General features: G+C 35.3%; 3 protein-coding genes across 3 annotated transcripts; 1 reads left to right on the top strand and 2 right to left on the bottom strand.

Moving 5' to 3' along the window:
• Nucleotides 1–4,340: 4,340 nt before the first annotated feature.
• LOC130739030 (receptor-like protein kinase HSL1) lies at nucleotides 4,341–8,373 on the bottom strand. Its single transcript, XM_057591244.1, has 2 exons — nucleotides 5,529–8,373; nucleotides 4,341–5,196 (listed from the first exon to the last, which is right to left on the bottom strand). Exons 1-2 carry the CDS (start codon nucleotides 8,152–8,154, stop codon nucleotides 4,778–4,780), a joined length of 3,045 nt encoding a protein of 1,014 aa, XP_057447227.1. The 5' UTR covers nucleotides 8,155–8,373; the 3' UTR covers nucleotides 4,341–4,777.
• Nucleotides 8,374–10,392: 2,019 nt separating this feature from the next.
• LOC130739031 (mitochondrial import inner membrane translocase subunit TIM17-2-like) lies at nucleotides 10,393–11,742 on the bottom strand. Its single transcript, XM_057591245.1, has one exon. The coding sequence runs from the start codon at nucleotides 11,213–11,215 to the stop codon at nucleotides 10,595–10,597; it is 621 nt and encodes a 206-aa protein (XP_057447228.1). The 5' UTR covers nucleotides 11,216–11,742; the 3' UTR covers nucleotides 10,393–10,594.
• Nucleotides 11,743–13,963: 2,221 nt separating this feature from the next.
• LOC130739029 (DNA (cytosine-5)-methyltransferase CMT3-like) lies at nucleotides 13,964–21,398 on the top strand. The gene is made up of 18 exons (XM_057591243.1): nucleotides 13,964–14,045; nucleotides 14,633–14,740; nucleotides 14,845–14,967; nucleotides 15,055–15,154; nucleotides 15,229–15,443; nucleotides 15,535–15,600; nucleotides 15,710–15,964; nucleotides 16,098–16,156; nucleotides 16,378–16,444; nucleotides 16,524–16,853; nucleotides 17,330–17,398; nucleotides 18,251–18,338; nucleotides 18,612–18,724; nucleotides 18,826–18,930; nucleotides 19,345–19,388; nucleotides 19,506–19,575; nucleotides 20,866–20,969; nucleotides 21,054–21,398. The coding sequence occupies exons 2-18, from the start codon at nucleotides 14,675–14,677 to the stop codon at nucleotides 21,217–21,219; spliced, it is 2,040 nt and encodes a 679-aa protein (XP_057447226.1). The 5' UTR covers nucleotides 13,964–14,045; nucleotides 14,633–14,674; the 3' UTR covers nucleotides 21,220–21,398.
• Nucleotides 21,399–23,446: the final 2,048 nt, after the last annotated feature.

Below are 23,446 nucleotides of genomic sequence, written 5' to 3'. Positions count from 1 at the left end.
TGAACAAGTTCCTCAGAACTTCTGATCGTCAGAGCTAGAAAAGCTTGGGTCTTCAGAACTTGAGTCTTCTGCTTCTGGACCGTTCCACTGGAACATCTGGTCTTCAGAACTTCTGACTTGAGTTCTTCAGAACTTCTTGAGAGCTTCCATCTTCAGAGCTTCTGAAGTATTTGCCACTGTTCAGAACGAACATGGTGGCTTGAAGAGCTCTCTTTTTAGTAACCCTTGGTTCTTCTTCTTCTGAACGAATAGGCTTGGGTCAGATTCAGAACCTGTTTGTCACAACTTAAAAAGACAAACGTTAGGGTACCACTTTTTTATTTCTAGTATTTAGACACACAATTATTAATTTCGTATCATATATAAAATTAATATTAATCTCAATATTTAATTTCATAATTTTTTATTTCTATAATTTAAGCCCACAATTATCTATACTATCAATATTTTTTTTAAATACTCTACACTATCAATATTAATATCCACATTATAAATATTATATACCAAAAGAATTATTACAAAGAGCTATAAATTAACAATATGAAATTTTTCCATCATACTCAACCAAAGTAAATACAAACAAAAAATAACTTTTGAAGCATAACCTAATAAATTTTAAAACTTCAATTTAAACCAAATAAAAAAACAAAAAGTAACAAAAAGGATCCTTATGGTGCACCTGCGAAGCATTTCTGAAAAACCCTAATGTGAATAGTGGTCAAAAGTTATCCCTTTGTAGTAGTTATAGATTAATATTTTTTTTATAAATTTAAATGATAATATTATTTGAGTTTAATTTATATGCACTAACGGTCTAAAATTTTTTTTACACCGTCAACCAATCAGAGTTCAAGGATGTGAGAAAATTATTTTTTTATTTTAACTTCATTAATTGACATGTCAAACCCTTACAATCTGATTGGTTGACGGTGTAAAAAAACTTTACACCGTTAGTGCATCATTCTTTTTCTCATATTGTTATCATTATTTGCTAAGTAATTCTTCATACAGTTCATGGCCCTTCATCTCCTCTACATCACAAAAAATTTGCTCCAAAGTAACGACGTCGAAATTGCATCATTGTTCTCTTCTTTTGCCGACCACGTTTTGCTCTCCCTGTCGTCAATGAACTTTGACAACGAGAACCCTATCGCTCTTCGTTCAACAACCATAAAATTCTCTATCGCTCTTCGTTCATCAACCATAAAATTCACCGAGTCACTCAATGTAGGTATTACATCCAAAGTAATTTATGGGTCCTACAGAATTCACCTAACTAAAACATTAATATTAAATATTACTTTTAAGATTTATATTTATTCAAATTTAAATATTTTCGCATTACTTTGGGTTAAAAATCATTTTCCAAATACTAATTCTCTTTAAGAAAAACTCTACCAAACTCTAAACTACCCAAACACTGAGCTTCGATGTGGAATAAGAATGCGTGGAAAATTATACAAATTAAAAATTAACTAAAATGAATAATTTTTTGGTGGTGTAAAATTACATCACTTTAAAAGTGGTGCATATTAGGGAGAACCTTTTTTAAATTAAAGAAAATGAGAAAAAGAAATGTCTACGTTGAATTGCTTCGGAAATAACATGATTGACTTAATTGCACTTTTGGTCCCCCACGAATAACAAATGTGCATTTTTGGTCCTAAACGTTTGAGAATAGCAGAATCAGTCTCACACGTTTGTCTCTGTTAGCGTTTTTGGTCCCTCCGTTAAAATTCTAACAGAAGTTACTTATTGCACCCCCATTTTACTATTCTCACCCCTCACTAGGACCAAAAATGCACATTTATCATTCGTGGGGGACCAAAAATGCAATTAAGTTTAAAAAATAAAAAAACCAAGAAACTCGTCAACCACTTCTTCTTATTCTTCTTCTCTCAATTCCCATCTCTCCTTATGCTATATATGTTATCTGTCCATACCCAGGTGTAGGTTCATCATTAACTTCCAATGAGAACCTGTAAGAAAAAATAAGTATAAGTTTGAAAACTAACACTGCGTATCTCACATGTTTGTGCATAATGAGTACTTGCAGGCCCTGGCAATAAAGACTTGCAACCATGTGTGTGAATGGATAAAAGATGTGGAAAATGAAATATTTTTGCTAGGAGCTAGCCCCTTTTCATGGTGATTCCCGTGCAAATACTGTAAACATGTACAATAATTTTAATTTAATACAGTGATGCCAACAAGAAGTGGAAGCCATTGTGGATCATTAAAAGGAAATATTTCTCTAATCATTTAAGAACTTGATGGAGAAGAAGAAGTGGTTGGTGGGTTTCTTGGTTTTTTTATTTTTTAGGCTTAATTGCATTTTTGGTCCCCCACGAATGATAAATGTGCATTTATAGTCCCAGTGAGGTGTGAGAATAGTAAAATGGGGTGCAATAAGTAACTTCTGTTAGAATTTTAACGGAGGGGACCAAAAATACTAACGGAGACAAACGTGTGGGACTGATTCTGCTATTGTCAAACATTTAGGACAAAAAATGCACATTTATCATTCGTGGGGACAAAAAATGCAAAGCCAACATGATTTTAACAACCACAGGACCCACGTTATGGTTTACTTGTCCATCTTCATTCATTTGTGATCCATGTATGAATTATGAAAGCAAACTTTCCTAATCGTTTTCCATTCGGATGACTTCTATCAGTCTACGTTCACACTCAACAATTGAATTGTAATCGAAACTTCTATTGAATTTTTCTAAACATCTGATCTGACCAAGCTCAAAGCGTAAATTAGCTTGAGCAAAGTCAAGTGAGTGGTGTATGGTGCAGGTTCGAATATGTATTAGTTCTCTCAAAATGAGATTCCATAAAACCAATGAAATAAATAATCAAAGGAAAAAATAATTTTTCACAAGCCAATCAAATTCAAAGAAAAGAATGAGTGCTTACGGGCCAATGAAAACATAATTTCAAGTAAACGTACGTATAATATTTCACAAATCTTCGAAAAGAATATAATGATTTTTGAAAAACCAATGCAAAAGAAAAAAAATTCAAGTAAAATAATAAGTTATAGAAAACTAATGAAAAAATATATTTAATGAGAATTCACAAATTAATGCAAAAAAAAAAATTCATGAAAAAATAATGAGTTGTCACAAACCAATGTAAATTCAATAAAAATAAAGACTTTTCAAAAATCTATGTAAAAATATTGTCAAGGTGCCGAAAGTGTTTTAAAAAACCAATGCAAAAATATTTTCAAGAAAAATTAATGAGTTTCACGAACCAATATCAAAACATTTTCAATGATTTTTTTTTGATACATCGGAAAGATAAATAGCTCCTACCACTTAAGCTATCCTACGAGAACATTTTCAATGAAATGAATGAATGTGTTTTCGCAAACCAGTGCAAATTCAATGATAATGCATCACTGTTATCAATCAAACATTAAATAAAATATTTCTAAAAGATAATTCAAATTCTTTGAGTAATTAACTTAGCTATTGTGTGTTTACATACATTTTATTATACTTTTTGAACTATAATAGTTATATTCAATCTCCTATAAAATGCATACGAAAAATATAGAAGATAAATTTGTTGATATAAGAAGTGATAAGTGTGTAGGCAAGGGTACTTATAAGGCTCGAGATTAATTCGAAGCACCTCAAAACACACTTCAAAGTTGTTTTGTACTTTTCAAAAAATAAAGTTGCTTTGTAATATGACTTGTAGTTGGCCATCCAATTGCTCGAAACTGCCTTATCGCTTCTTTTTTAGCTTTTGATTCTTCTATAGATCACGTTCATTCGATTTGAAGACTTGCTTCTTTCAGACGACTGCTTACCATAAATCTTCATTAACCTTCCACTCCAACTTCTCAATTTTAGACATTGATAACGGGGGGATACGATGGCTCCTAAATCATGTAATGTCGGTCATCCTAGTACTATGATGCACGCCTAAATGTCATGATATTTGCCTTGTTTTTACAAGAACTAACGTGACCGGCATTTTACAACATTGAAGACTAAATTCGATATTTTCTTCTTTCATTGACGAACTTGTCAATGCCCTACACTTTTATGGACCAATTTGACCATTCTCTCTAGTAAACCAAAAAATCTTGAAATAAAATAATCTCCTTTTCGCACTTTCAATATAAATTCAAATAATTATGGAATCGTATAACTTTAATTCAAATAATTATGGGATCATATATTTGATTTGCTTCAAATTAAAGAACTTGACAACACAGTTTATTTTATCCATATTTAATTTTTAAAACGATACTAAGCTGGTACAGAACTAGTTTACTTGCTGTTTTTGTAACACAAAAAATAAACTAATGTACAGCATTAGACAAAACTGAAATTTATCATTAAATATCTCATTTCCATACCTTATATAACTATACATTTTGTCCAGGTGCTCGGAAGAGAATGATGTGACAAAATTGCAGACATATACAGCATGCACACCATTTTTGTATATACAACATGTTGGATTCCATTTTCTTCCCTCTACAAACCATGTTTGGCTTGTTCTACATGTTCAATGAGGATGGCGCACCATGGTGGTGGTGCCTTCTATGGAAGAGTTCCACGAATTTGGATTCCCTTTTGTCATGGTCAAGTAATTGAGTCGTTCGATCAAAGAACTAACACCGCAAATTTTGAAGTTATCTAAATCCTTTGATCTTACAAAGACATATGAGTCGTTCGAACGACTCAGATTACTTGAATGTGTGAATTGAAGATTGCAGGGAATCCAAATCCGGAGTTCCACTAGTTCCTTAGTCACTATCACTATCAACAACATGCAACCTACTCTCCCGTTTTGAATTCTTAAGCAATGGAACAGCATCATACCCAAGTCCAAGATTCCTCTCCCCAGAACTAAATCCTTCTTCGCAGCGAAGCAATATGTTTACGACCTCCTTCATGGAAGGCCTGCTTGCAGGAAGTATTGCAGTGCACATGATCCCAAGTTTAAAAACGCAGCACATTTCATCCAAGCAACTAGGTTCCACGAAATCATGGTCTAGCAACTCTTCTATATTGCTTCCTACATGAACATGGCGCCACGCCCATTCTGCAAGAGATGAGTGCTCATCACCATAATTAGCCTCTTTACCAGTTGCAAGTTCCAACAGGACAACCCCAAAGCTATAGACATCAACCTTTACACTGACTCGAGTTGTCTGAACATATTCTGCAATTCAAGTATGAAAAAATGTCAAAAACACATTCAGTTTAAACTTTACCCAATAGAAAAAATACTGAAAATATTAACTAAGGTAGTGCTTTTTACTCATAGTCTCATATTAGAACAGAACACAACGTTAAATCCTGCGTACTAAAAACAGGACAAAAGATGAATGAAGTGTTATATTTTGGTTCTATATAAAAGGGTGGGACCAAAGAGAATAAAATATGGCATGTTGTTCTATTCTGTTCAGTTTGTGTACCATAAGCTACCTAAGAAACACATTTGTGAGTAAGAAAAACAAAAGGATTGGCATGTGATTCAGTATTTGAGTTCACCTGGTGCCATGTAGCCAAATGAGCCAATAACAGCTGACATGGTGTTAAATTGCCCCGACTTCATTAACATCCTAGCCAGACCAAAATCAGCAACTTTTGCATTGAATCCAGTATCCAAAAGGATGTTGCTTGTCTTTATATCTCGATGAACAATAGGGGGTGAACAATCATGGTGCATGTAGCACAAACCATGGGCAACCCCAATGGCTATTCGCAGTCTCTTTGGCCAATCAAGGACAACATGATGGGTTGAACCCGGAAAAACAGCGGATGAATCACTCTTATGCAGCCACCTATCTAGGCTATGGTTTTCCAAATACTCATACACAAGGAGCAAAGAGTCCTCTTTAGAGATACAGCACAGCAACTTCACAATGTTGTTATGCCGAATATTGCTCAATATTTTAACCTCTGCATGAAATGAAGTCTCGAGCTTTCGGTCTAACTTTCTGTCACCCGAGATCTTTTTCACAGCAAGATAGCCTAAACCATCAACAGCAACACGGTATACTGTCCCAAATCCACCACTGCCAATGATATTATGTTCTGTCATTGAGGACACTATGTTTGATTCTGTGAAACTCAACCTTTGAAAGGAAATGAGCTTCCATGAATTCTCCAATCCTTGCTTTCTTTTTCTGTGAAGTTTGATAATCAGGAGGGATGCTGATAAAGCCAGTAAAAATGCTACAACCACCAGGATTGTAACCAAAAAAGGAGACCAAGATGAGCCTTTGGTTGGGTTTTGAAGGCTAGAATTGCACAAGGTAAGGTTTAGCAATGGGGTATCAGAACAGAGGCCAGAATTGTTCAAAAAGCTGGTGGAATCCACAGAATTTTCAAGCTCAATTGGGATCTCCCCAGTCAAAAAATTGGAGGATAGATTGAGCTTGGTGATTCTGGGAAGTATAGCCGGAATTTGGCCAGAGAATTGATTTTCTGACAGGTCAAGCTCACTAAGGACAACTAAAAGACCAATTGAAGCTGGGATTTGTCCAGAGAGTTGGTTATGGCTCAAATTTAGAGTCACTAGTGACTTCCAAGATATTAAATGTGATGGAAGTGGCCCATTGAGCTGGTTCTGATCAAGCAACAGCTTTGTTAGCTTGGGAAGAGCTGTTAGCTCTTGAGGAATACTTCCATTAAGGTAGTTCTTACTGGCTTTAAATTCTACCACATTCTTCCATGAAGATACTTCCCTTGGAATTCTACCATAAAAATTATTGTAGCTTATCTCAACGCGTGAAATACTTGAAGACAGTCTTTCAGGAAGCTCACCAGTGAAATTATTATAGCTTGCCATGAAATTAACCAAATTGGAAGTCCAAAGACCACTAGGAATGTTACCAGAAAACTCATTACTATAAACTTTCAGATCAAGTAGGCTACTGCAATTTCCAAGTGATTCTGGCAACTCCCCAGTGAAATGATTTTCATAAACAGTTAAATTAAACAACTCACCATGATAACACAAGTTCTCTGGCAACCTTCCCTTGAAATTGTTAGATGCAACTTGAAAAGACTCAAGCTTTGAGTACAAGCCAAAGTCAGAAGGTAGAGTACCTGACAAGTTGTTCATGAATACATGAAAGTATATCAGAGATTGAAGACGACCTATGCTTTTCGGTACCTCCCCTGACAAGCTATTCATAGACAAACTCAACCTAGTTAACTTTTGGAGCTTTCCAAAATCTTCTGGTATTTTCCCAGAAAGGTTGTTCTGTAAAATATCAAGGTCAGTCAAATTCAATGCTTCAACCATACCAGGTATTTCCCCAGAAAGATTGTTATTGTAAAGATACAGTATGCTCAGATTCTTCAGCATGAACAAACCACTGGGAATTTTTCCAGTTAAATTGTTTTGAGATATATCCAAATTCTCCAATGCCACCATTCCTCCAATGGCTTCAGGGATTTCCCCTACCAAGTTCGAACCAAACATATGAAAGAATCTCAGCTTGTTCAACCTGGTTAAGCTTGATGGAATCCTTGAAGGGAGCAAAAAATTAGAAGACACGTCCAAGAATTCAAGATTGAGCAAGTTACCAACCTCATCAGGGAAAGTTCCATTAAGCAGACAATACTGAAGTTGGAGGTATCTCAGTTCCTTCAAAGCTCCAACACTCGCGGGAATGTCACCAGTGAAGTTTGTTGAACCGAGATTAAGGTGTTGCAGGTTAACCAAGCGGTGAATGTCATGAGGAATGAAACCAACAAAGTTGTTCATCGAAAGGTCGAGGTACTCCAGCTTGGAGCACTTGTAGAGAGATGTTGGGAAACCACCAGGAATGAAATTCTTGCTGAAGTCAACGTGTGTGAGGTTTGTGAGGTTACATAGGGAAGGTGGTATGGTTTGAGTGATGCTGGCGTTGACCAGAGTCAACCCGGTGACAGAGCCTCTGGTGCAGGTGATCTCTGGCCATAAGCAGTGGGAGGTGTTTGATGAGGTCCAGTGAGTGAGGAATGGTGGATTTTGCAGGTGGAGCTTTATATTCAGTAGGACTGCATGTTCTTGAGCATGAAGCTGAGACTGAGAGACAGAGCCTGCATGGCTCAGGATGAGAAAGGAGGTTAGAAGAGAGTAAATTGTTAATTGAACAAGGGATAGAGGTGCTGGTATTGTCATGTGGATGTTTTTGAGTGTTATTCTGATTCTCCCTCTGTGTGTGTGTTGAAATGGAATTGATTTGTAGAGGAGGAAAAAGGGAGACTTGTATTAATGGATAATGATTGCTTGAGATTAAGGGTTATCAAGTCAAGTAGTTTTGTTTTTTTTACAGCAGCAAGTCAACTCCATCGTTTTAGTGCTGCTGAGTGATTGCCTTCCTCTCTTTTCTGAACAAGCTTGCAATTTTATCAATATCAAATAATTTAAAAGTGTCTTTAGATCTAAATTTTAAGTTTTAGATCCAAAGTTGAATTAAGTATAAATATGATACAATTTTTTGAGAATGATTTCCATTGCCTCGCACTTTTTATTTAACAGTTATGTTGAAAATTTGTAAAATAAACAATCAAATCGTAATAGTTTGACGCAATGGAGTTTATCATCACAAATACGATTTTGACCATTCATTTTAGTGGTCATGTTAGTTTTTTTTAAGATAAGCTAGTGGTCATGTTAGTAATTTCCTAGCCCTGCAGCACGCCTTAGTTGAATGTAGACCTTTGTATAACACTTCACCAAATTAAAAAACAATGTGGTGCCCGACAGCATAAGTGCATCTTCCATAGTCACAATCAAAGAATCACATTATGAAGTTTCAAGTCTCCCACTAACTGGGCTGGAAACAACAGTGAGTCTCGATCTCCAGCATTTTGGAAAAAAATCATTCGCCAAATTAGTAGATAAGAGACCACAACTACACCAACCTATAAGACTAGTGAGTTGTGACCAAAGTCAAGCACTCTTGACTAAGGTCCCAACTTTGGGTAGTTAGTCCGCACAAACATAATGATTTTCCCCTTCTTGCACTGGAATACTACAAGTCTACAAGGAAGCAATGCTCAGATTAAGTGTATTTCACTTCCACTATAAGTCAAATCATAATTAAGTACAAGAAAATAATATACAGACCAATAAAATGATAAAGACTATATCAGTAAAATACATGAATACAGTATGAAGACAACTTCAAGTGCTTGCAAGAATTATTCATGTTTCAAATAAAGAAAATGAAACCAGCAGTAAGAAAGCTCCAATTTCCCAACAGAAGAAGGTCCGAATAAGCAAATAATGTAGTAAATCCCATACCAACACTGTCATACTTCAGAACAAGTTAGTGTTTAACTCAGCTTTCTAAATTTTGGGAGAGCACAGGCGAAAAACACTGTTGAAAGAATCAGTAACCTTGATGATCAAGATATAAAATCAGCAAAGTATTGTTTTCACTTTTCACCCTATAGAAGGATACTTTAATTCCCACACTTTGATCCAATAATACCATCATTCTAACAGAAGTTAATGCTAAACTCGTATACACCTACTGTCCAAATAAACTATTGATTCAGTGAAGTGAAATGAAACCTTAAGTTGTCATGGACTCATGGGGTAAACAGTGAAGACATAGCAGATATGCAGAAATTGAATGAACTTAACATCTGTGCATTATATAGAATTCAGAGATATTCACCTCCACCAGCGTAACTGCATAAATATAAACCAAATCAACTCCCTGATGAATGTTCTGTACATTCAGGTTGGCGTCCAATATCCTCCGACGTGCGTATTTCTGGAATCATATCACTGGTCGAGTGGTCAATTATGAAAAAAACGCACGTCAGGTGGGTGAGGACGCGTACACTAACATACACGTTAGGGGAGGAAATAGTATTCACAGCTACCATAGCCAAATTATAACAAAAACTATAAAAGCCTGAAAGAAATGATGGACTAGATAACAAACATGGGGATCAATAAATTTACAGTACTAAATATTAGGAATCACACATTTTGCGCATTTTCTCACTAAGGCAGATGACATAAGCCCGTTTAGAAGTTAGATACAGACTAAATAGCACTTATTGGAGCTTCTCTACTAAAAAATGCACTAAATAAACCACTATTTGGTCTGTATCCAAACGGGCTCATTCTCATGCGAGCCAAATAAATATAGCAGAACACAACTCTCAGCCATCTTGCATGTCAGGAATCAGGATCACCATATTCCTAGTCATAGTCTCATACACCAACAAGAGAACCACACCTAAAAACAGCATCTGCAGCAGCCGCAAAGAAAGCGACAGAGAAGCAAATGCCGGCAACACATAAAAAACCTAAAACCACTATCAAGAGACGGATAGTCGAGCCTATAGCTGCTAATAGTGTAATAATCACATCTGAAATATGTGCAGTAGGCTAACCTTCAAAGTAAAATTGAATCAATAATTTAAGAACACAAAATATCTGTAATACAAAAGTCTACTACAACTACACATGTATATTATTGTCAAAGAAGATTAGACAACAAGTAATAAATTTCTGCTATGACTATGAGAGATAATCATTCACCAACACAATAAATTTCAATAACATTACAATTTCAACCCACAAAAGAATCACTAGTTCAATTGTACTCAAAATTAGGCACAGGGGGCGCATCAAAACTCTCCAGAATCTTCGTTTGGCTTCCGGCGCTCTCGCGAGGATCCTCTTTCTTCCCTCTGCCGAGCAAACCACCGAGCCACGATGTCCCGACGGAGGCTGAATCCTCTGAAGGAAACCCAGTGGCCACCACTGGCTCCTCCATGAGTTCCGGCATGGGCTGCTGCGTGCTGATGAACTTGTTGAGGGCGATGCCAGCACCCTCGATGAGAGCAAGTACAACTCCCCCGAATGCGGCGGAGCGGGCGGAGGCGCGGAGACCCTGGCGCATGGCGAGGATGCCGCCGGTGGTGGCACCTGCGAGGATGGAGTTCCAGGGGTCCTCCTTCTGGCGGGCATAGACGAGGGTGCAGTCGCAGGCGGAGAAGAGGCCGCCCCAGACGGCGAAGCTGCCACCGACGCGTGGGGCGTTGAGGCGAACGGCTTGGGAGGCGCCGAGGAAGCGTTGGCCGTTAGGGGAGTTGTGTAGGCCCTTGAGGAAGTGGAAGGCGGAGCCACCCACCGCTCCCATTCCGAACGCGCCGCCGATGTCGTCGAGGATCCGATCGGGGCATGGTTCTCGTGATGTCTCCGGCGTTCCCATGGAATGGTCTCTGTTTAGGGTTTAGGGTTTAGGATTCGGGTCGGGAAACAATGGAGAATAGAATTTCTCAGTTTGGGTTTAGGAATGGGAACTTGCTTGGGGAAGGAGTTACGAAGAATAATTAAAACAATAAAAAAAGAAAATCAGTACTACTTTAAGATCCAAAAATCAACATGACCAATGCATAAACAAACTTAGCCTAAGTATTTTATCTAAAAGAAATTGTGGAATAAGAAAAGTAATAAGAAACCATAGCTAACTCTTGCTGGTCTCAGTTGTTGTTGCGGTTCCAGATGTGTTGTAGTCGGTTATGGTGACTTGTTTGTCTGTCGCACAAGTTTAATATGGATGTTGTTGTTTCTTCGATAGAGGAGGTCGGTTTTTGGGATGATTGTGGGGGATAGCTCACGTGAGGTATTGGCGGTGGCTTGTCACTATGGTTTCTGCTATCTTGATGCCTCCTTGTCCGAAGGTTTGGCTTTGGGCAGGCAATCAAGCTTGTACTTTATCTTGAATGTAGTCACGTGCTTTTGGAGACTGATAATTTGATTAGGTCTACTTGTTGGAGTCAACCGAGTTTAGAGTGCTCCTATTCTTCAAAATTTCTAGATGTTGGCTCAATTTTCAAGGGGTGCTCTTTGGGTCTTGTTTGCATAATTGCTAACTTTCTTGCTAATTTTATGTCAAAAATTGTTTTTTGCCTTCATGATTTTGTTTGGCTTGAAGATGCTTATTTCGAAATTGAAATCTATTTTGTGTTCTGATGTCAACTTCATTTAGGTTATTTGAAGTTATTTTGACTTGTAAAAAAGAGATAATAGATACTAAAAAATTATAGAGGTTGGACTATATGATTTGCATAGAAATATTGTTATACGATGTAATTTTTAGAAATATTTATTTTAAATAGAATTTTCCAAATAAAAGGATTCCTTTGATATTTTTAAAAAGTTAATAATTCATTTCTATGATATTCAAGGGATAAGATAAAACAAATTTCTAATGATTTTTACTAACAAAATTAAAACTAAAATAATAAAATTTCATCAAGAAAGAAAAATCAAGTATTATAAATGAGGTATTGCTTTCATTTGATGTATTGGAATGTTGAGATATAAAACATGTGTTTGCGATCAAAATTAACGTATTTCAAGAGTTATTTGCGGAAGAAACGCATGATATATGAAACCACTAAAACACAAATATATTATATATCTAGCTATTCGAGATCAGGGGTTGATGACCTAGATTCTTCTTCCCCCTTTTTTCCAGATTTTCACCTCCCTTAAACCCTTCGCCGCACACCTTCTTTCATTTCTTCAATTTTCTCTAGTGTCGCGGATCTGGCAATCAAATGCCTTGCACCAGCTGATAGAAAAAGTTGGCGGTGAGTTTCGATTCTTAGTCTTTTATTTATTTGTAATGCATGTCATGTTATTCCATACTTTGACATCCATGGATGAAAATTGTTGCATACATTTTCCATCAAATTAGTGTGTAGACATTAAGATTTATGACGATGAGTCCAATACATGGTAATTGAAAACCCTAGTCTAGATCTGTGCACAAGTTACCTGGAAAACCCTAATCATTATGATTTGGGAATATTTTCCAACTTCCTGATTTCTATTCACCGATGCCTAAATTTCCTGTAAGCATAATCAACTTATTTCTCTCGTAGTTGTTAATACTGATCATGCATGCTCTCCATAGATGTGAACAAGGACCAAAGTAGTATTTCAAATATGAACATTTTTGCAATCACATTACATATTTCATGAGAATTATATTCAATTACACATGTTAGGGTCAATAGATCATATGTTTTTTTAGGATCCGAAACCTCTCCAGCCAACTCTCCAACACCTATCACGCAAAATATCAGCCATAGATCTTACAACTAAGGGATAAAAAAACTATAAAACCAATTGGTCATCTTAAACGTGAAATCGGTCGAGGTGAGAGGCTGCACGGCTGGAGGGCCGGAGAGGATCCCAATTCATTTTTTTTCAGGCCATTCTATCACAAGATAGGGCCAACAAGTAAAGCCTAGCCCAATTGAAGAAACCCAAAACCCATGCACCAATAGAAGCAACGTTTGGCTAAATTGGCAAATAGTGCGAAGAGGCGCATTCTTTCAAACTTACAGTGCCTTCTATAAATACCGATTTCTCCTTCTCTTCTCCTAACTACTTTTTCCTCCAATTCGCAGCACCATCCTCCTCTGCAGCAATGCCTAGAAAGCGCAAAATCCGCACACTCTCCTCCTCCGTTGTCGCCACCACAGGTGCTTCCTCCGGCGAGCCTCTGAACAATTCAAGGAGAAAGGCGAATCCGAAGAGTCTTGCAGGTGAAGCAACTTCCTCTTCCGTTGAAAAGAAGCAAGTATGGAAGTCCAACCCTACTGTCATCACTCTTGACGACAGTGAGAGTGAGAGTGAAGGAAGTATCTCTAGGTTCATCGGAGATCCTGTCCCTGATGAGGAAGCAAGACAGCGATGGCCTCAACGATACCGCCAGAAGGTAACTTTGTGTTAATAGTCTCTTTTGATTGATTCATATAATTATAGCTACAACTGATATTTAATATTGATTTATTCTTAGATTTTGAAACAGAAGCAATTTGCTAAGTCAAAGTCAAACAGGTACATTTCAACTTTTGAAAATTATACTTTGATGTTATATTATCAGTAAATATTTGTAATGTTCTATTGACGTTGTTCGTATGCCTTTCATTAGTGATGATGATATTCTCCAAGCTCGTCGGCATTACACTGAGGCAGAAGTAGATGGGTCGATTTACAGTCTTTACTATGATGCCCATGTAAAAGTGAGTTAATAGAGTAATGATTCATTCACATCAACGTTATCTTTCATCTCATTTCCCCTCACTTTTTTCCTCTCTCTCTCTTTGCATTTTTATCACATCACCAATCATATCACTTATATTTTCCTATCTTCTCTTCTTATCTCACTCTAGGAATGAGTGTAATTAAAATGTCAATGTGTTGGAGTATATTGATATTATACTCCTAATGTACAAGTTTGGGTTTTGGGGTTCTGTTAGGTTGTTGTTGTAACAGTTTGTAAGTGCACATGGGTAGTTAGGATTGTGTTACTTATATATAGTTAGCTTTGTTATACATTCTTTAGGTTAATGATAATTCTGATTCAATTCATGACCTCAAAATCTCAATCTCTCTCTCTCTCTCTCTATATATATATATATATATATATATATATATTTTGAATTTATCATAATGAAGTATTTGAGTTCATATATGTTTACTACTTGATTTGATTAACACTCAAAGCATACCCCTTTTATGTATATGCTTGAAATTTGTTTTGTGCTCCCCGTTAATGTATTTTGTTTGCTAACTCCAAGGATGTGTTTGGTTCCCTTTTTATATTCAGGCAGAGGAAGGAGCTGACAACTACATTTGTAAAATTGTTGAGATGTTTGAGGCATTTGATGGGACCTTACATTTCACCGCACAATGGTATTATAGAGCAAGGGATACTGTAAGTTTTATTATGTTACTTTGTTTGTAAATGTTATATGTAATTCAACAAAAGTAATTATCAGGCAGAAGTTTGAATAGTTTAATGCTTTGTCTACTTTTCAGGTCATTAAAAACCTTGCGTACTTGATTGAAGAACCAAAGCGGGTTTTTTATTCAGAAGTTCAAAATGACAATCCATTGGATTGTCTTGTTGAAAAGCTGAACATTTCCAGAGTGTCACTAAATGTATGTTAGCATGTTAAGTCTTTAGTTTTCTATTATAATTAATGTTGTTGTATTTCTTTAATTTGTAATAATTAAGTTTTATTCCAGTTGGATTTGGCTGCGAAGGAAAAAACAATTCCACCATGTGATTACTATTGTGATGCACAATATGACTTGGTGTACACTTCATTTATTAAATTTCCAACAGGTTTTATTTTATTTTTGGTCTTTTTTTTGTTCTCTATTTTTTTTAATTGAGTCTCATACAAACTTGTAATTCAGAAAGCAACGAAACTGGTAGTGATATTTCATCAACAATATCTTCTGAAACTGATGTAACTAGAAGATCTGATGCGAACTCTCAACATAAGGATGCTGTCAATTGTGAAGAAAATAAAAGTTCTGAGCTGAAGTTGCTTGACTTGTACTCTGGTTGTGGAGCAATGTCAACTGGTTTATGCCTCGGTGGAACCTTGTCCGGTTCAAACATTGTCACTGTGAGTTCTGCGCTTCTTTGACATGTAGGAATGTAACCCATTGATTCTGTTTTGCTTTGGTGTTTTGTTAACCATTTTTTTATTTGAATAGAGATGGGCAGTAGACTTGAATGAACATGCTTGTGCAAGTCTTAAATTAAACCATCCTGAAACTGAGGTAATTGTCTGTGCCTTTGTTTATGATTTTTTTTTGAAGCATTAGCATTTATTTGAAATAATATTGTATGTAAATGTTGAATTCCTCTACTTTTTACACTTCTGATCAGGTTAGAAATGAACCTGCAAAAAGTTTCCTCGCATTATTAAAGGAATGGGAGAAGCTATGTAGTTACTTCTCTTTAGTCCAAAACAAGGTGCCACATGAGCAGTATGTGGATCTTTTTAGGGCAGCAGAGGATGATGACACTGGAAGTGTAGAAAGTAGTGAGGAAGAGGACGATGAACTGTTTGAAGTTTCAGAATTGCTTGCCATACGCTATGGTGATCCAAATGGGAAAAAAGAGCAAGGTTTATACTTTAAGGTAGTCAATGTTCGACTTCTGTCTATTTTTTCCACTGAATGCTACCTTTATTAGTTATTTCTCAACCTTGTGTTTTACTTTTTGCTTAATACAATTATTTTCATTGTTTTTGCTTTCTTTATATTCATTTTAGGTTCGTTGGAAGGGTTATGGATCTGATGCAGACTCTTGGGAGCCAATTAATGGTTTAAGGTAAGCTACAATCATTGTTGCAAATGACTATTCATTGCAGCAAGTGAAAAACGTAATTAGTAATGTATTCTTTATGCTTCCCCATGGTTAAATTTTTTCCACATGACAACATCGACTAATTTGTAGTGTAGTTACATTTGATTGAAATTCTCTTACATGATTAGTAGTGGCGTCTTTTGTTTGTTTAATCTTTTACTGATTAAATATTCTCTTCTCAATAGTAATTGCAAGGAAACAATAAAGAATTTTGTCATTCAAGGCTTCAAGTTGAATACCTTGCCTTTGCCTGTAAGTTGCTATTGATTTTGATATAATGTCCTTGAAATTATATCATGTGGTTAACTATTCTAACACCCAATGAATTCAGGGTGATGTTGATGTAATATGTGGTGGACCTCCTTGCCAAGGTATTAGTGGTTTCAACCGCTTCCGAAACAAAGATCACCCATTGGAGGATGAGAAGAACCAACAACTAGTGGTTTACATGGATATTGTTCAATATCTTAAGCCCAAATTTGTTTTGATGGAAAATGTAGTTGATATTGTAAAATTCGCAAATGGTTTTCTTGGAAGATATGCTTTGGGCCGTCTTCTTCAAATGAATTATCAAAGTAGCTTGGGAATTATGGCCGCTGGAGCTTATGGGCTTCCTCAGTTTCGCTTGCGTGTCTTCATTTGGGGGGCAGCACCTTCAGAGGTATTTGATTAATTTTATCTGTGGCAATTGTTTCTGCCTAAACTTCTTGAAGTATTTGTTTGTCTTTTAGCTTGCATCTTATCAAATTTATTATTATTCAGTTTTTTCTCTTAGCTATTCATCTTTTTTGTGAAGTGTATTTGGTTTAATGTTGGTGTTGGATTGCATGTTGATTTAGAAAGTGTATAGTTAATGATTTAGTAAAGATGTTAGCAAGTTCATCCCTGGAGCAAACATGACACATTTTGATATTCTCTATGTTCCGAGAAATGACATAATTGATACCTCAATTAGTTTTTGGCAGTACTAACTAGTTGCTTTGTGTAGTTGGTAGTTGCATTAAATAGCTCACTTAGGGCTGAATTGATCAAGCAGTTGATTGGTTTATTTACATTTTATGCTAATTCAGTTAAACAAAATAGTTTTGTTGAATATTTTTAGTTTTAAATTAAATTGTATTTCTTTATGAACTGCAGAAGCTTCCTCAATTTCCACTTCCAACACATGATGTTATAGTAAGAGGTGTCATTCCTGTGGAGTTTGAGGTATGAGTAAATGAATATAATGTCTTCAACCTGATATTTTTATTGGAGTACTACTAGATGAGTTGTAATAGAAAAGCATGTCATTTTACATCTGTGTATGTTGACATAAAAGTAGTGTGGGTGGCATGGAATCTGAATGATAAAGTGTGAAATTAAAACTGTTAAAATTTTAACTTCATAGTATGTTATACTTGCATATATATATCTTGAATTTTTTTCTTTAAAGTGCACTCTTCTCCTCTGATGAGATAAATCTAGATGGCATAATTTGAGAGTGGATGCACCTGAAATGAAGCTTATAAATTATAGACTTAGAATCTAGTAGTTAAAATTATATTTTAGTTGTGAGGTCCCACTCTTGTTCTATGATTGATTCTTTCAATTCATTGTTAACAGTTATTGATTATGTAATGTATATTTGTAATTTTAGTACACCTCAATTGTTTGTTTACCTTTAAATGTAATGGTTAATTGTTGGGTTAAACAACTATATCCCTTCAACATCCTTCAAAATCTTAATTAGTTGTACTTTTTAAGAAATAGTTCTTTTAAACCTAACTTGAAGCCATGATCCCTAGGGACATTCATTGTTTGTCTATTAAAGATTTTGGTCCAAGATTGGATATAAAGGGTATAAAAAATGCATGCAGATAAACACAGTTGCATTTAATGAAGGGCATAATGAGCCGTTGCAAAGAATACTTTTGTTGGAAGACGCTATTTCTGACCTTCCTCCGGTATTTGTTCATTTTGTTATGACTGTTGTGGCTATTTCTTTTTTTTTCTTTCTTCCTCTTTAGATTTTTTTTGGTCAGCTTACCATGATAAATTTTATTTTGTGAATGTATTCAGATTGAGAATGATGAAAGACGGGATGAGATGCAATATGACAAACCTCCCCAGACTGAGTTTCAGAAATTTATTAGATTGAGCAAAAATGGTAACATATTATTAAAGTTTATGCTTTTTGGATGTAAATCATTTGTGTGCTTGTGATTGAAAAGTTATATTTTTGGAAGAATTGTTTAAATTGAGACTTATCAACAATTTGATAAATTGTGTGGTTAAGCTTGTTGGTTTGATATGCTTTTTAATTTTTTAACCTATGTTTGTTTCATACACATCAATATTAATGCTAACAATCTTCCTCTACTAACATTTCATTGGGACCTGCCAAACTAAGTGGTTTGTAATTTGGTTAATAAATCTGCAGAAATGTTAGGTATTTCGTCTGGAAAAAGTTCAAAGTCCATACTTCATGATCACCGTCCACTAAAATTAAATGTGGATGATTATCAACGTGTGTGTCGAATCCCTAAAAAGAAGGTTTTTGTTGATCATTTTTGCTTTTATTTGCTGCAAAATAAGGTTCTTATCTCATGGTTTTAAATTTATTTGTTATTAATGATTTTTTTTGTTGTTCTTAGGGTGGATGCTTCAGAGATTTACCTGGTGTTCGTGTGCGACCAGATAATAAGGTTGAATGGGATCCTAATGTAGGACGAGTTTATTTGGATTCAGGAAAACCATTGGTAATAAGTCTTTTCAACATATATTTCTTCTAGTTTCTCTTTTTGTAACTATATTTTTAAGTGGATGAAGAGTATCCTAGAAATTTAGGTGTAGTCTACGGTGATAATGAGTGATTTGGCTTCTTTAAATTGAATGTTTTGTAGACTGAATTACATAACTGAAATTCGGAAATATCTCAATGTTATGTTTGGAATAACTTTGGTTATTACATGGCCTTAAAAGAAATTGTGGCCTCAGGCTCAGCACCATACATATTAAAATAAACTACCACATGACCCCTTAACTCATACACTAAATGAAACTCTAAAAATCAACCTCAGATCCCCTGCCTTAATTTCATGTTTTTAAGTGTTCAATTTTTTAATAAACTTACTAATTATCACCTTACACTTCTTTTTTGATTGTTGGCTTAGGTTCCTAATTATGCCATGTCTTTTGTGGACGGAACGTCATCAAAGTAAGCAATTCACCAAGAATGAAAATTATAGCTTAATATTCTAATTTTGTAATGGATGCTTGTATTTATGTTCTTCCATTAAGTTACTTTGGTAATGCTTTACGCTCATATTTCCAGACCTTTTGCTCGGTTATGGTGGGATGAAACTGTTCCAACTGTTGTGACTAGAGCAGAACCTCATCATCAGGTACACTTTTCGTAATTTAAAATCTTTGGTAGGGTTCTATGGAGAATGATCTATCGCATGTTATTTTGTTTGTAGAATTTTAAGAGAATGTAAATGATGTCGATTCAGCATAATACACATTCTGTATTAAGAGAACATATAATAGGTATGTTTGGTTTGTTAGAATATAATATAAAACTATTCATGTGGCCCTTACCCAACAACTTAAGATTTTGAGATATGTGTTTACTTGACATGATATCAGAGTTTCTATGGCCGAGAGGTCTAGAGTTCGATCCTTGCTTCGCTCACTTTTTAATTAAAAATGGAATTTAATTAAGCACATGTTAGGTGGACCCAATGACGGATCCAGAAATTTTATGTTGTGGGGGCAATATGCGCATAAAATTTTCAAGCAGAAAAAATATAACATATAACTATTAAAAAGTTTGATAGAATAAAAGATAAACGCCCCAATAAAATTTTAAATATTCACTATTCAATTAGTTTCAGAATATTAGAAATATAAATATGTGAATATTATTAATTTATTTTATTATATGTTTACGAACATTCTTCGCATGAGTAATTTTTAAGCATGTATCACTTTAACTAACCACCTATTGATATTATCAATTTATAAAACACTATAGCACTTAAGAAAATCACCAAAAGACAATAAAAAACAAACTAGAAACCAGTACCCATTTTTAAAGTGTAACCAAACAAAAAAAACTCAGGACCCATTGACCATTGTCATTTGTCATGGTTTATTCACATTAATTGGCAATTCCAGCCTCTTCTATACAGTGGACAAGCAAAATGTAGTGGATCAACACAACAAAAGTTGATATTTCAATGGCACTAGAGGTAAAATTGACAAGGTACGGGGGCATTCATTAAATACGTGGGGGCATTTTAATGTTTTAATCATATTTTATGTTATAGTATCAAGTACATGTAAAAAAGACGTGGGGTCATTTGCCCCATTTGCTAGCAACGTGGGTCCGTCCCTGGGTGGACCTGTGCATTTATCCACGCTTCAAGCCCAGAGGGCTCTTGCGTGAGAGGTTAAGCTTTTGAGTTAAGTGGTTACTGGACATGTTCCACAATAAGATCCATGGGTAGATCAGTAGATGATATGAAGGATGCTTGCTTTCATTTGGATCCATTAGACTTTCAACATAACATTTGTCTCCACATAACTTTCTATATTTTTTTAGTGGAGAACGCGTCCTATTGAGTTAAGTGAAGTATGAAAAACCAATTTTAAATGTATATGTAACCTATCAGATATGTATGTTTTATCAGGCAATTATGCATCCAGAGCAAGATCGGGTTTTGTCAATTCGTGAAAATGCAAGACTTCAAGGTTTTCCTGACTACTATAAGCTATGTGGGCCGGTTAAAGAAAGGTAACTCTAGTGTTTCTTATCTTCTATTCATACAATTTATATTCATGAAAATCATTTTCTTATGACCGTTTGATATGGGTTTAGGTACATTCAAGTTGGGAATGCAGTTGCAGTTCCAGTGGCTCGAGCCTTAGGATTTACTTTAGGACTTGCCTTTCAAGGTTTAGTTGGTGAAGGACCACTCTATAAATTGGATGAGAAATTTCCCATGCTTAGGGAAGCTTCTTCCGAGTTAGAAGACAATTCGTAATGTAACATGAATTTTCATTTGTGTATGGACAAGTACAATTTATTATGTTTCGTCATGTATTCGTAAGTTGTATGATCATTGATTGAAAACATTGTGATGTATTATTACATTTATTGTTTGGGATGCAGATGTTCTGGCTCTGTCTCAACTTGAAATTAAACATTATTGATAAAAAACTTTGGGATGTGGATGTTTCCGGCTCGGTCTCAAATTGCCTTCTAAAGAATACTTATTTTACACAACAAATGTTTATAAAAATAATAGCATAATTTCTTTTTTTACGTTAAGTTTTATTTTAACTTCTTCAAATAATTTGTACCCAAAAACTTATTCAAATATTCAAATAAAGATAAAATTATTGATATTTTTATGTATGCAGTTTGTATGTGAAGATAAACTTTTACCTTAGCGCCTTACCGGTTTTAATTCTCAATTTATATTAATGAAAAGATCTAATTGGTCAATATGCTTAGCACGTTTGTTGTAAAGTGAGAGATCAGTTTCACACCTACTGACTATAGTAGGGATTACAATTTTCACCTACATATTATGGGGATTCCTGCGAGGATTGTCCCATTTGGGGACCCGATCTTGGAAAAAAAATTCCCGTGGAGATAGGGGTAGAGACGAAAATCCCCACGAGACACATTTGAGGATGGGGTAGAGATCACCCTTCCCGCCCCGTGTACATAGGTAAAAATTCAATATTACTATTAGTAATAAAGTCAAGTAGCTAATAGAAAAATATAAAGATCATAAACGTAACCGATTAGGTACTTCAAAATTTCAGTTTGAACAACATATATTTGATGAAGATAAAGATTTTGATTGAGGTAAGGAAATATATAGTTTCTATATTTAAACATTTGTGTTTTAGGTAGAAATTTATATTTTTTATTTTATTTTTAATGATGTATTAGTGATCCCTATCGAAACCCGTGGGAACATGTGGGGAGGTGGGGATTGGGGATGAGGTGAAAATTCACCCCGTCATAAGGATGGGGAGTGGGGATGGGAACATAAAAGGGATGCGAGGATAGAGAGTGGGGAGGCACTCCTGCCACCACCCCAGGCAGGTGACGTCCTAGACTTTAGAAATGACGTCTAAGAAAAAGAATTGAAGCGTAAAAAAAAATTCCAATTTAAAATCAAACTTAATTCTAATATTTAATTGAGCACATATAAAATGTACTAGTTTTTAAGTATTTTAATAATTATGCATCCTTTTAAAAAAAGTAGCATTTAAAAAGAATGCAATATGTAAAGAATATGTGTAGTGTGCAATGTGGGCTTTTTTTTTCTGAATAATGCGAAAAATAAATTTAATTTGAAAAAGGGAGTGAAAAAAAATCTATTTAGCTGTCTGGGGTAGTTTTGAACTTGGACTTTATGGCATTCGGGAGATTCCTTGCGAATGGTAATAGGACAAATGAGAATCCAGTTGCTTTTTCAGTGTTCAGAAGTGAGTTGACAGAGAATAGTAGTCATTCACAATAAATATTGCGAATGCTAATAAGACGAAAATGAATCTCAAAGCTTTTCTGACGTGCATGTGGGAATAGGACAACCAGATTGTTTTTTGTCCTATACCCATTCGCAAGATTTCTTGTGAATGACTACTGTTCATGTCATTCAGCACTGAAAAAGCAACCAGATTCTTTTTTGTCTTATACCCATTCGCGAGATTCCTTGTGAATGCCTGAAAGTCCAACGCCACCTGTCCAAAACTACCCCAGACAGCTAAATAATTTTTTTTTCACTCCCTTTTTCAAATTAAATTTATTTTTCGCACCATTCAGAAAAAAAGCCCAATGTGTATAATGCGTGAAGCCATTGGCGAAAACAACAGAATTTGAAAAAGTTGTAAGCTGAGAGCTGGTAGATAACTGAAATCTTTAAGTAATTTGGTTCCTTAACGATGTCTATAAAAATATGAATAATGATTTGTTGAATGAGACCTACCCATTTAACATTATTTCAGAGATTTGCTTATTAGTCTAATAATTGTCGGCAATGAGATACGATACATTAAGAAAACAAAGAAGATTCGGAAGCATCTTACAATGACTTGGATTTATAACGAGCACGTGACACTTGCATGAAGCCATTGTCATTGTTTGTGTTGTGTCCCTCACCTAACTATAAATAACTACCAATCCAACGGTCACTTCCCGCTGTTCTCTATTTTAAGGCTTGTGTTTTAACACTCACCTTCTCTCTCATTCTC

This window comes from Lotus japonicus, chromosome 2 (assembly GCF_012489685.1).
Source record: "Lotus japonicus ecotype B-129 chromosome 2, LjGifu_v1.2".
NCBI lineage: Eukaryota > Viridiplantae > Streptophyta > Magnoliopsida > Fabales > Fabaceae > Lotus > Lotus japonicus.
The sequence above is the reverse complement of the archived record's forward strand: the minus strand, read 5'-3'. Positions and strand labels throughout refer to the sequence as shown.